Below are 12,146 nucleotides of genomic sequence, written 5' to 3' on the forward strand. Positions count from 1 at the left end.
AGGTCTCTTATGCCCTCCAACATTAGCACTGGTCTTGGACACATACCCACAACACATATTATCAATGTGATGCTAACACCAAGGCGGGATTCACATCCATGGCTTTCCATCATAGACCAGCTGTGTAAATGGTGCTGCAAATGCACACTCAGGATTCAAGGATGATGAAAATGGAAATACAATCATCCTTGGTTATTGTCCTCTTATTTGTGAAGCATTCTCTGCAGCTGATTGCATTGGGTCTTATGAACCTAACTAATCAAAGTGCAGTGATTAGTTTATTGGTAGGGTCACCATGGCGATGTTGTCAGGTAGGTCGTAGTACCACTCTTGATGCTGAACCTGGCATAATAACCAAGGCCTACGGCTGCCTCCTCAGCATGGGGATCTCCTCCCTTAATCCAATACTCCAAGTGAATATAATAAGCATGGTCTCGGAAGCATCAGTCCATGCTGAAGTCTCCGGGCATAAAGTGCAATCAAATAGAGAACATGGACTTTTATGAGATAAACTCCCTCTGCGGCATCATTGAATGGCTTATCCATTTCATTTTTTACCGAGGTATTGCTGGCGAAAAAACACCCCCCTCTCCAAACACACAGGAGGATGCACTTATCAGAGTCAGGTGTCATGGCAAAACACTGGAAAAACAGAGAGATAGGGGACTCACATGGAACCAGCACTTGTCAGCCAAGATGGATCCAGACAGCAAAATATGCTTGGGGAGAGATTAGATAAAAAATAACAGTCTGTCCAGGCGTCGTCAGAGGTGTGCAGGTGGCTGATAAAGGATTCAGATTTATGTAGCCTTCCCAGAGAAAGGAGCAGATATTATTTTTATGAAAGGGAAACGAGGGAGCTTGGCAGGGGGTGTATGCTTCATTGGAGGGAGGGAGAGACAGAGTAAATATGGATGGGGTTAATAAAAATAAGGAAATGAAAGACGAGGCGTCTGTTTGGTAAGACGAAATGTGCCTGTTGAAATCAATTTTGTTATTGTGTTTGCAATTCTGCATGGAGAGGCCTTTGTTTGCTTAGTTTTTTCAAGATTCACAGTATATCTCCCACCCACAGTCTCCTAATTAAACGGTGTACCTATACAATTGCATGTTCTGGTTGACGCATTAGAGAGATTTTCTTTAGAAGATTTGCTACAAGAGGGTAAGTGAATTATGTAAGAAATTAATCTTTATTAACTTGGAATTGTAGGCAGTATTGGGCATTCACTTTGAGTGGTTAAGGTAAGGGTAAGTTGTCAGGGTAAGGCATTAGCAATAATAATTAGCAAATATTGTTGTCTATAGCGCTATTCAAACCAGTGACGTGTGGGCTGAAAGGCAAGCTGTTAATGTTTCCACCAACCCACCAGCCTCCGTATATGGTGTTCTGCCTTCGTATTCCAGTATAGCTAAAAGCTTCAACCAGGATATGCAATGGGGAACACATGCTATCGTGTATAGGTACACAATTTGAGCAGGAGACCCACCATAGACCATCCTCTCTACTAAATATAGATCTCATGACACCTCTCACTTAATGGTTCTGGCCTCCACCTGGGTGTGGCCTGGGGAAATGGTTCTTTTGGGGGGAAAAGATTTAGAAATAAATAAATCGATAGGATGAATAAATGATGAAAGGAGAAAAACACACTTGCAGGGTTTGATTGGCTTTGTTTTCTCTTCTTGTGGGGCTGTATTATTTATGATCTTCTCTCTTTTGCTCAAGCCCACACCAATTTCTCCACGCTCTCTGATCTATCTAATCATTCGTGAGTGATGCCTCTGAGCACTTGGTTTGTTCCATAGGGCTCCAATTATGAGCCATTAGTCAGCTAAAAGCAAAAGAGGGGGAAGAAATAGATGCAGAATTCAGGAGTGGGGAGTGGGGAGACAAGATCATAATTGAGATACAGTAGGTCTGTGTTTAAAAGTTTCATACTGCCTTCGCAACAGTGAGCTACCTCAATGTCACTGCTGCGGCAGACATGAGTTATGAAGACATGTAAAGTGCTGCCGAAAACCAGTGGTGACAAGAGCTGGGATGGATGTTTGAAAAGATCCATCCTTCTGATGGTATACATTACTGACAGCACTGCAGTGTTAATTTCGTCAACGAAAATAATGACTAAAATATTCGTCAAACACAATTTTTTTCGTGGCCAAAGATGACGATAACTGACTTAATAGTCAAAGAAAAAATTATAACTTAATGAAAATAATTTTGACAAAAACAAGTAGTAGAATTGTAAGACTTTATCATTGTAACGTTTCAATGCAATGTTATTGGTGGAAAATAAATATCATGCACTGGTCATTTGCAAGTCACGACCACCCCATCTCTGCCTAGCAAACTTTCTCCAATCAGGCCAAAACTAATTTTGAACTATTTGGCACATGCTGCTGATAATGAATTGTATTTGACTGTACATTACTGTCCGTCATTTATAACTATCAATGGAAAATGTTTGTAGAAATATTTCGACAAGTTCTGTTCATCACCCATAAAACCAGGGGCTGCTGCAGCACCTCCAGCATCCCTACTACTGACACTGAAAAGGTCCTGCACATATACGTATTCCATGTCTGACATCATTTTATCAAGTGTCCATGAAGACATGATTAGTTCTAAATGAAGGTTTATCCAAGGACATCATTTCGATGTCTCCGATCAGACAATCATTTGTCCTTTTCCAAATTGAAACAACTCATAGTAATTTATCTAGGCTGCCATGCTAAAAACATGAATTACAATAATACAAATTAAATAAAAAATACAATTAATATAATCTCACAAATGAGACAAGTGGAAACACAGATATGAGCTACTGTATAACAACAAGCCTATCCACTAGAATTGCTCAACGATGCCCCTTGGTGGTTGTTTTGCTGAGGTGAAATAACTCAAATAAAATGTGTGGAAAAGGCCAGTTGACTTGCTACTGCCGCCGTGGTTCCCCCTGCTCTACCATTACCTTTTCAGCTCTGGGTCTGATACCATAAGAAGGGTCTGATACCAGAAAAACTGCCATGACTATGTGCAAGATAACACTGGAGTAGCTCTTACTAGAATAACATATCTCTCTTTGTTTTGCATGTTCTAAGATACAGTATGTTATCCTTGTGTCACTTCCACAATGGAAATTCTCTGTACAATTGCTTAACATCATGATGATACAATATAAAAAGATAAGTGTGCGAAGCTCAGAGTCTATCGCGGCTTTGCCCTTCAAGAGTTAGATTAATTTGAATGGCATTTGGTGTCACCCTGGGTGTCAGGCAGTGCTTTGGCACCCGGGGGGGCCGCAGATTGACACTGATAGGTTGATTGATGTGAGAATAAAAACAACTAACGACCTGCCTATGTAGCGGTGCGCCCCCGTGTTCTTAACACACTGCCGGAAGACCTGAGCAATGTGCTCTGACTGACAGAGCCATGTAATGCACTCCCCCGAGAGTCAAGGTTATTTGCAGTCTTCCACCAAGCACAGAGGTAGTCCGCTCATCATCAGACAACACACCAACATCATGAGGAATCAATGACATTGTAATACTGATAGAAATAGGCCACCATTTTCTTACATCTTGACAGGTAAAATAATTCACTACTAGCTTTGTCTTAAAATTGGCAGGTTTGTTCTTTGAAGCTAATGTCTGGATTTCTTAATCCATTTCTTAGGGTAGGCTATACCATTGTTCATTGTACAACAATTATAATGCAATAACTCTCAAATCAGTTATGTCACCTTTCCAATTTCGGATAACTCTGATGAATTGACATTCAACTGAACTGGGTAGAAATGCATTCATCATACCTGCTGTATAGTGTGTATACTGAATGCCATGGTTTGCTTGTTTAAAATATGCAATCACACACAGTTTACCAGTGTTTTGTCAGAGTGACAGCCCTGCAGTGATGGATACAGTCTTTAGGGCAATTCTGCCACTTTAACATAACTTGTTGGGCCAATCTGGGATTCAAGCAACAACAAAGCGATCACCCCATCATGCCTGGGGGTATACAGCAATGTTACCTGAATGGGGCTAAAGCAATGTTACCACTCTCAAATTCATAGACGGAGCTATAGATGCAAGGACTGACCATCCATGAGATCAAAATGATAGGTCTAACCATGTTTTGAAGCTATATGTTTTGAAGCAGTGTTTATTTACAATTACATTGTTTACTGACAATTGAGTAAAACAATCTTATATTGTGGGTTCTGATGGAGTAAGACAGTTGTAATGGGGTCATAATGGTCATACATTCAGTCATATCAGTGTAAAACAATAAAGGTTGGTTTCTCTGACACTGTCATTGACGTAATATTTACACAGATAATTCAGAATTATACTTCTCTTAATCCAGTTTGATCTCATCAATCATTTAATCCGATATCATACATCAAGTAATGACAGAGAGACGTATATGTGTGGGTTTATGTGTGGGTAGTCAGTATACATAAATATTTTACAGAAATAGAAAGATACAAAAGGAAGAAGATTATACGCCCACTCGCCAACCCCACCTACCAAAGCAAAGACTTGCAAAATGAACATCTTGGGCTTTGGGACAATTTTGACAAAAGTGCTTTTAGTGGTTTTGTTTGCTAATTCTTGTTGCTAATACCTTCCCCTGTCAATTTACTGCTACCTTAAGCACTCTGAAACTATTCCAAACCCTAACCACTCAAAGTTAATGCCTAATGCCTAATGCTGCCTAACCGCCACTCAAGTCATTGCGAACATGTTCCTGGAAACAGTGAAGATTACCATCTGATTTGTAAAATATCTGCCCACATGTAAACACCTTTACGTTTTCTATGATCATGTTCTATGATCAATGATCATTTTGCACAATCACAGCAGTTTTATTATTATTATTATTATTATTATTATTATGATTATGATTATTGTTAATAATAATAATAATAATAGATTTATTTCGTATAGCGCTTTTCTCAGTACTCAAAGACACTACATTTACTTTTTTTACTTGAAATAAGATAAATATAACTTGACAAGTGAGTAGCAATTACCACAAACATGAGGCAAGAGAATGGGTGGTAAACTACACACACATACCCTGAGAAGGAATAAGGAATAAGGAATAAGGAATAAGGAAGCACACACATCAAAAGTAATTGATGTTTTCTATGCAATAACTTAAACTTCCTCAGACAATGGTTTGAGGAAAATGCCAGTATACCAGCGATGGTGTTAATGATGATATCTAATAAAGCAGAATGATAGTGGTATGCTGTAAACAACCTTCTTTTAAAATGTGCCTTCACACACTTAAGCATCTATTACAAGAAATGCAATTCCTCATGTCTGACATTTATTGGCTTCTAGAGGCACAGATATTCATATTCTGAAAAGTGCCGTAATATTTAGACAGGTCAATTTTCTGTAAATTGGGTCATACTAGTTCAGACAAGTAGGCATCGGTAAAAACATGTAATATTAATGACACCAATACCTCACACTGTGGATTCCATGCACCCTCTACATAGCTTAGTTTTTGTAAGGCTTTAATTTTAAGATACGTTTGACATCTGCACTATTCTCTTTGAGAGGAGCCTTTCAACATCCCATTTCATATGCACCATTCACTGACTTCTAGGAAATGCTTTCTGCATTTATTTTTTCTCTCAGTTTTCGCCTGCTTGCTTCCTTCTCTCCCAATAGAAATCCTCTGACTTATTTATTTATTTGACCCTTAAAATCCCATTACTATGTTATTACACTCTGCGGCATGGTGAGAGGACAATTCGGCTCCATAATGTGTATTGATCTAGGTTTATACCTTCAGCCGTTATATCTGCTTGGCACTTCTGCATAGCTCTCATCCATATTTCAATGTCAAGCCTAGCAAGAAAACATCATCAACTGTACCCAAATGTGAAGACAATGCATGTTGAACTGAAAACTTCTCATTTCGAAGGACGTGGATGACGAGCAAATGTGTGATTCAGACTTCCTGTGTTTGAGAAACCACAACATATCAAAAGTCTGGTAACTGATGCAAACACAGGTGTCAAATAACATGGCCTTGAATACAAAATGACCGGGGCTATTATTCCCCCTGTACAGATGATGGTGTTCCTTTAATTACTTTCTCATTTGTGGGAGCTACCCAAGGTTCTGTTTATTGTAACCTACTTCATTACTGTCATACAGCCAATGTGGTTGCCATGGCGCGCCGATTACGGTGTGTCCTTCGAATTTCAATTATCATTCACACTCTGTTTGCACACAAATGTCATTTTCTCGCATCTCAGGTCCCAAGCCCCACCCTTGAAAGTCATATTCATAATCATGTCTCTGCACTTATGAAATGCTAAATGACAGGAAGAAAAATCGGGCTGTCTGGAATGTGGCAATCAGTGAAAGCTTTATTTGGCTTGGCGCTCAAAGGTGATGTGATATGAATTGAACTAAGTAAAAAATTATTGTGGTGGATAAAATATCTTGAACGCTTTAAAAGAAATCGAATTAAAAAGATCACCACCCAACAAAGTAAACATTGCGACAGGTGAATACCAACACAAATAAGTTCCAAAGCAGGTTGTTATTCAACAGCAGTCAATGCTTAATTTGTCACTATGACCAACCATCTGCATTTTTGGGGATTTTCCTGCTAATTGCTACTATGCAAAATACATGAATGTTGGAGCAAAGTTGTCAATCCAACATACTAGACTCGCACAATGCATCACATTGTACATCAACTGGCATTTAATTAAGATGATGATGGACCCTTCACTCCATAATCACAAAGAGCTGACTGAACTACCTGGCAGTGGAGCCAAGCTGCCTCCTCAGAGAATCAGAGCACAAACAAGCACCACACTCAACATATACTTAGGTAAATTATTGTTACGACTTAGGCATTATTGTTAAAATGGCTGCATTTCATCAGCCAGGTGCTAAACAAGGGGTGGGGGATTAAACAAGTTGGTCTGCTCAGTCATTACCCCCACAAGCCATGCGCACTCCATCAATGTATATAGATTAAGGACATTACATCTCCTTTCTGTCAATAGTTTGGTCTAATTCCCCATATGCACTTGACCCACTAGTCAATTTCTGCTGTCCCTCTCTGTCAAAAATAGCTTGAACAACACAAAAGGCTTGACTGTGGAGGCAATTCAATCAACACCTACATTCAAGAGTTTCATGGGTAAAGTAAAACAACACTATTTTCCATGGTGCAAGAGAAAAGGTTTGATACAAAATCCAGTGGAAGTTTTTTTTTGGGTCGTTTTGTGTGCTATAATATAGATTACCTTAATTAATACCTTAATTAATAGGACCCTATGCGAAACAATTAATCTTATGTAAATTATTATCTTTAGCGTGTTTTCAAGCAAGTAAGCACTCTTTGAAACAACAGATTACTGTCTTTAATTTTTTATTGGAGGAAATTGAAGGAGTCAATGATTAGAAAGATAGGGTTAGGGTTAGGGTTAGGGTTAGGGTTAGGGTTAGTTTCCTCGAATGAAACAACTGTCAGTTTTGAAGGGGAAACAAAGCTATTTGCTGTCTTTTTCTAGCTTAGTTTGGGTCATTACAAAACGTTAAGGGTGGTTTCCCAGACAGATCCTGGATTCAAACAGACTGTTTAATGTATTAATAAAGACACTCCCAGAGTCGAGGAGTCCAGGAAACTAGACATAGATGTAATAAGCGTGTTCACAGTATGGAAACACAGTCTCCTAGCATAGGTAAAAATGTGTGTACATCTTCACGCTAGCCTACTATAGTGTGAAATCTACATAAGCCCTACATTAGGAAAACACAACTACGTAGTACTTTGACTTACGTGGAGGTTAGGCAGTATCAGGCATTAACTTTGAGTGGCTACGGTAAGGGGAAGTTGTAAGAGGAAGGCATAAGCAAACTAACATAATTTTTGACAAAGCCATTTTGAACCAGCAATGTTCTGGTTGCGAGTCCTGTTGTTACGTCCTCCTCTGCCCCCAACCTACCTCCTAACAAAGCATTCCTCCTTGTGTAGCTTCCTGCTGGTTGCCAAGGAGTACAGGGCTAATGAGATACAAATTGAGGGCATTCTGGAAACAATTTGAATTTCCACAGATATACAAAGGTCAAATTCAACAGTATATCTCTTAGCAAAACAGATAGTTGGTCATTTTGATGGGAAGGTTTTGATTCTGTTAAATGCCCATTGTCATGCATAGCTACAAGGTCATTATGCTCTAATTACAAAAGCCTATTGAATTCCCCATCACATTTTAGTAAGACGACCTACTGGGTATTGCCATGTATTATCAGGCTATTACAGTTATTGCTCGGCTGAGTTGTTAATCACAGGAGTCATAAACCGTTCCTTTTAATGTATGACCCCATCCAACTTCAAAGGCAGAATTTATTTCATATTCAATATGTTAGTATTTACAACCAGATGTGAAGATATTTAAGCAATGCAGCTCTCTGTCAATGTGATGCATCATCTGAGGATCTCTGCAGTTTTTAATTGCAGTCCAATGCCTAAATATTTTATGTCATGGAACTCCCGCTGGACATAACCATTTACTAGAGATGGCTGCCAAGGTAAGAAAACATCAAAGATTGTGTCATTAAAGAAAATTTGACAAATCTCTTAAAAGAGAATTTGCAAACACATGAATTGGCGTAGAACTGACTAGACTGCAAAGCAGTGAGAATGCACAGTACATGCACAGTATCAGCCACAGTACCCTAACCCAGAGGCAATCTTACCCTGATTGTCGGCAATTGTACCCGTTTGTTCCAGACAAGAACCAACACACAGAGTGATTTTACTAATCAAGATTTTGATTGATAGAATCAGGTGTGTCTGCATTGGGCTAGAAGAACGATCCTCATCATGCCCAACCCCTGCCATTGGAATGGAAGGAGGCAGCGAAAGAGGCTTGAATTTCCCAATTGATTTTATACCGCTACGTCGGCCAGAGGCTCTTCATGGCTAGATATGTGTCAGTTTAGATATCATCTAACCCCTCAGCTCCTTACAGCTTTTCAGATTTTAAAGAGATGCTACAGGATGTGTCCCTAATTCAATCAAATATTGGCTAAAGTGTTCACTGTATGGTTTATAATATAATGTTAATAGATTTCTTATCTCATTAGAAGATGCAGTCCTTAGTTTAAGGCCGTCAAACTTGCTAAGTAAGTTTTTGCTCGTGGTACTGGGGAGGTGTGCCCCTCTCTGTCCGTTCAGGTCATTTTTTGGCAATTTTCTTTTCTTTTTCGGGGACCCATTTTTTTGTCAGTGCTCATTTTAGAGCTAGTGGCTGAAAATATAAAACAAATCCTGTAGCATCACTTTAACACTTCTGATTTCTAACCCTAACCCATTTATGTAGGGGAATTGACATGGGCATTCCTAAACGTAATAAAACATAATCTAAGTAAACTATTTTCCAGTCAGTCGTGGGGTAATTGTAGTGTGTAATGAAGTCAGGTGGGAAATCCAACACACATTGTGGGTCAATAGAAGGTTTGTTAGAATCATAACCTATTAGGCTGAAGATACATATCGTTGACATACATACAAATTCAAATCCTTGCCAGGATACAGACACTGTTATCCTGGGGCCGATACTGAAAGCCTGAAGGATTTAGTATGAAATTTAGTGTAAACTGCATTCTCTCGTCGTTGGTGAGCCATAACCAATCATGGCTCATAAATCTGCATACACAACTTTGGTTCAATGTTTTAGATTGTCAGATAAGACATCTCTTGATTTTGTTTGATTTAGGCCCTTTATGAATACCGTATCAAGAATTTAGGGTTGCTTTTGCTCTAAAGATTCGATTTTTGAGTAGACCACTTTGACTAAATCAAGGGCTTTCAGAGTTATGACAGCTATGTTTTAATAGAGATAAGAGTCGGTACAGACTTGACAAATTGTCACCATGACACTTCTCAGCCCAATTAGAAACCAGAAGGTTGTTTCTCAGTTAGAGTTAACTACAGACTTCAGACTCCTGAGATCACTTCATACCTGCTCAGGGACCACTGAATTAGCCTAGCTAATTGTGGATCTATGTATCAGTTCAGGCCCCTGTAACAAGAATACAGTAGCATTAATGTGTTTTATACATATTTTTTCATTATCAAAATCAATAAATCAATAATCAATCATACTCAAAATCATTGTAGAGGTTATATTGTAACTTTGGAAAAGAGCCACGAAAGTCCTAACAAATCAAAAACGTGCCATCTTTAGCATCACAAACTGAATCACACATTTTGGTTTATCACCAGCATGTTGAAACATGCTTATTCATATCCACCAAGGGTCTACAATAGTTGAATCGAAGAATTGATTCTTTGTGAATGTGCATACATTTTCTGCCACTGAATTCATCACTCAAGAGTTCACACTTGTTGAGGGGTTCACCAGGCCTAACCATCTAGAACTACTGTCTGCATTTAGCAAGTTTCATAATGTTTGTCTGTCTGTGTGTGGCATCGTTCATTTACAGTACAGTCACAGCTCTGTGTGTCACAAAGAATCCTTTAATGGGAGTGGTGTCAGGAACTAGTTGGAGAGAGGCATGATTTTATCAATGGTTTAATTAATCATTAAAAACTCCCTCCCGCTGCACATCCTCTACTCTCCCCATTCCTCCTCCGCTCATTCCCTCCAATGCATTATTCTGCACACACACACTCTCTCTCAAGACACTGCAACACAGACAGTCCAATGCCTTAGTCAGTTCCTCTGACTTCAACTTGCTAGCTTCCAGCGGGAAGGCCAGACCCACAAGCAATGCCTCCACAATTCAGCCGTTTCGGACAGTGAATTTCAGCACAAATGACAAGTCTCTTTTAGTCCACACACTGCAAGGGAGGAGAGTAGTTCAACAGATAAGCATGTCTTCCCCCTCAGTCTCCAGTCTTTTAACAGCATGGTTAGCGCACAGATGTCACCAGCCAGAAAGGAGACTCAACCTATTTGGCATGACTGACCAGAGCTAAAGATTAGTATCATCTAAGATTAGCCATTGTATGCATTCATTTCCCCCTTTCTCTTTCAGAACCACTGAAGGTTAAATGGAGTGAAAAAAGCCCCTCTCTTTATTTAAGACTTACCTAGTGTTGAGGCTCAAAGCTGGACAGAGAAGCAGGAGGCAAATAGCTCGGATGAATTTCATAGCTTTGTCTTGCACTCGCACTCCGTCTCGCTCTCCCCTCTCGATAGCTTTCTTTCCCCCTTTCTCTTTCTCTTTCTCGTCCTCCCTCTCTCTCTCTCTCTCTCTCTCTCTCTCTCTCTCTCTCTCTCTCTCTCTCTCTCTCTTGTGCGCGCGCACACTCGCTGGCTGGCTCAATCGCTAGCACACTGGCACGCACGCACACACACACACACAGACACGCAGACAGATGCAACACAGTGGCTCTGTGAGAGGGAGGATCTCTGGCTTTAAATAACACGCAGGGACACAGACAGACTTATTAATGGGAAGAAGCAGGAGGGGCAGAATCAGAAGGAGTTGGGAGAAGGCAGTGTGATGTCAGAGCCCAATTCAGCCACTGGTGAGAGGCTCCCTTCACCAGTGTGCTGTGACCAATCCCCCGACGATGCTACTCCCCCATTATATCAATCAGTACCTATTATTATCTGCACTCTGTGGGACGAGGACGGCAGCTATCAGACCATGTGGACATGTGGGGTCACAAGCACAAACAAACAGACACAGAGTCCATCACCAGCCTCTGTGTGACCGGTATGTGCATTTTGATAGCTTTAACTTTACTTAGAGCCAACAGGTATAATGCATTATTACATATATGACATTATTACATTAAATGTCTTATATTGTGTTGTTTTTTTATGTGTCAATTGTGCAAAATGTTTGTAAAAATCATACATTCAGAGTTATACATTCTTATGACAATGTCTTATGACTACATCATAATGCATTATACTTATTGGCTGTAAGTAATACGAAAAATGTCTTTTGAATGCTGAATACAGTGCCGGCTTTCCCAATACACAGACTACGCGCTGCATGTAGGGCCCCGGACCACTAGGGGCCCCCGAGGTTTTACTTGGGAAGTATAGCAAGTATGTTGATTCTTACTCAGACATTTCCAATTGCCCTTTTGAATATAATATAACATATATAGCCCT

General features: G+C 39.8%; 1 protein-coding gene across 1 annotated transcript in view; it reads right to left on the bottom strand.

The window, feature by feature from the left end:
- The window catches only part of luzp2 (leucine zipper protein 2), a 102,108-nt gene extending 90,875 nt beyond the window's left edge, over positions 1–11,233 (bottom strand). The window contains exon 1 of the mRNA XM_083667341.1: positions 11,108–11,233. Within this exon, the coding sequence (XP_083523467.1) occupies positions 11,108–11,169 (62 nt within the window). The 5' untranslated portion in view covers positions 11,170–11,233. The remainder of the gene's footprint in view (positions 1–11,107) is intronic.
- Between the last annotated feature and the right edge of the window lie 913 nt (positions 11,234–12,146).

Source organism: Argentina silus (genome assembly GCF_951799395.1).
Source record: "Argentina silus genome assembly, chromosome: 3".
Classification (NCBI taxonomy): domain Eukaryota; kingdom Metazoa; phylum Chordata; class Actinopteri; order Argentiniformes; family Argentinidae; genus Argentina; species Argentina silus.